Source organism: Myotis brandtii, unplaced genomic scaffold (assembly GCF_000412655.1).
Source record: "Myotis brandtii unplaced genomic scaffold, ASM41265v1 scaffold691, whole genome shotgun sequence".
NCBI classification, from domain to species: Eukaryota; Metazoa; Chordata; class Mammalia; order Chiroptera; family Vespertilionidae; genus Myotis; species Myotis brandtii.
This window is the reverse complement of record NW_005370704.1, coordinates 1,278,841-1,280,041: the sequence shown is the minus strand read 5'-3', so window position 1 is coordinate 1,280,041 and position 1,201 is coordinate 1,278,841. Positions and strand designations below refer to the sequence as shown.

The 1,201-nt window shown below is 65.0% G+C and overlaps 1 protein-coding gene across 1 annotated transcript in view; it reads right to left on the bottom strand.

Annotated features, from left to right (window-relative positions):
* Nucleotides 1-1,201, bottom strand: part of CACNA1B (calcium channel, voltage-dependent, N type, alpha 1B subunit) — a gene marked incomplete at its 3' end in the record, with an annotated part of 138,429 nt that overhangs the window by 12,994 nt on the left and 124,234 nt on the right. The window contains exon 39 of the mRNA XM_014529697.1: nucleotides 589-685. Within this exon, the coding sequence (XP_014385183.1) occupies nucleotides 589-685 (97 nt within the window). The remainder of the gene's footprint in view (nucleotides 1-588; nucleotides 686-1,201) is intronic.

Below are 1,201 nucleotides of genomic sequence, written 5' to 3'. Positions count from 1 at the left end.
GCGTGAGGGGGTGAGGAGGGTCCTTCAGCTTCCCCCTCCTGCTGCTCAGCTTCCTGGGTGGGGAGGTCACAGGGCTCCTGTGCCCCGAAGCTGTGTCCCCCTGCAGGATGCCTGTCCCTGGCGCCCTCGGGGCCCTGTCCCCACCTCCTCCCAGGCCCTGCAGTGGGGCCTGGACATCCTGTGGGCGTGGGGCGGGGTCTCCCAGGTGCCTGAGGCCCTGAGCCCCTCTCCCTGCACATCAGACCCGAGGGTGGGGGAGGCGGGGGAAGGTCAATTGGGAAAAAAAGGAGACACATGTGCTACCATTTGTAATACTTTAAACAATAAAAAACAAAACAAAAACAAGAGCCTGTCCGGAAGCCGGTCCACCCTCACTCTAGGGGGCGGGGGGAGGGCAGGGGGCTGGCCCAGGGGCAGCTCTGGGGACAGGGAGCGGTGCAGGGACCTCGGAGGGCGGTGTCCCTCTGTCTGGGAAGGAGGGGAGATGGCTGGGCAAAGGAAGACACAGTGAGACAGCAGAGTGGCAGACAGACGGACGGACAAGCCCCGGCGGGAGGAGCAGCCGGCACAGCCTGAGCAGGCGGGTACCTTGTACGCCACTCGCGCGGGGCACCGCTTCCCCAGCCCCAGGGGCGGGGGCATGTGCTTCAGCATCTCAAACATGTCACTGTAAGTGATGCGCCCGCTGCGCCCGGCCCAGGAGGGTCCACAGGAGGGTGCGGGGGGGGGGGGGGGGGGAAGAAGCAGAGAGAACAGATCGGTTAACCAGGTCGGAGCGGGTGTCAGCTGAGTCCAAGGAGGTCTCCTCCATCGAGCCCTCGGGCCCCAGCCTCACCTCCACGCTCCGCCCCACGCAGGGCTCGGGGTGACTGAGCTAATGAACATGGAGGATGAGGAAGGGCTGCATCGGGGCGGCTTTGGGTGGTCAGCGTCTGATTTTATACTTTTAGGAACTACGGGCAACGCCAGATCCGAAAGCGGTTTCACCGCGTGGAGAGCTGGCGGATGACACCGGTGGAGGCCGCTGGGAACCGCGGCGCCAGCTTCCCTTAACGCTTGGTTTGCTGCCAAGTCAGCCGAGAGGCCAAGACGTGGGAAAACCTAGAACAAGCGGCCGACCAGCGGGCCAGCCGTTCTGAGGACCGTGGCTCTGGACGAACAGCCAGGTCAGCCCGCTCCAGGCCCAGAGACAGGCCGCCCA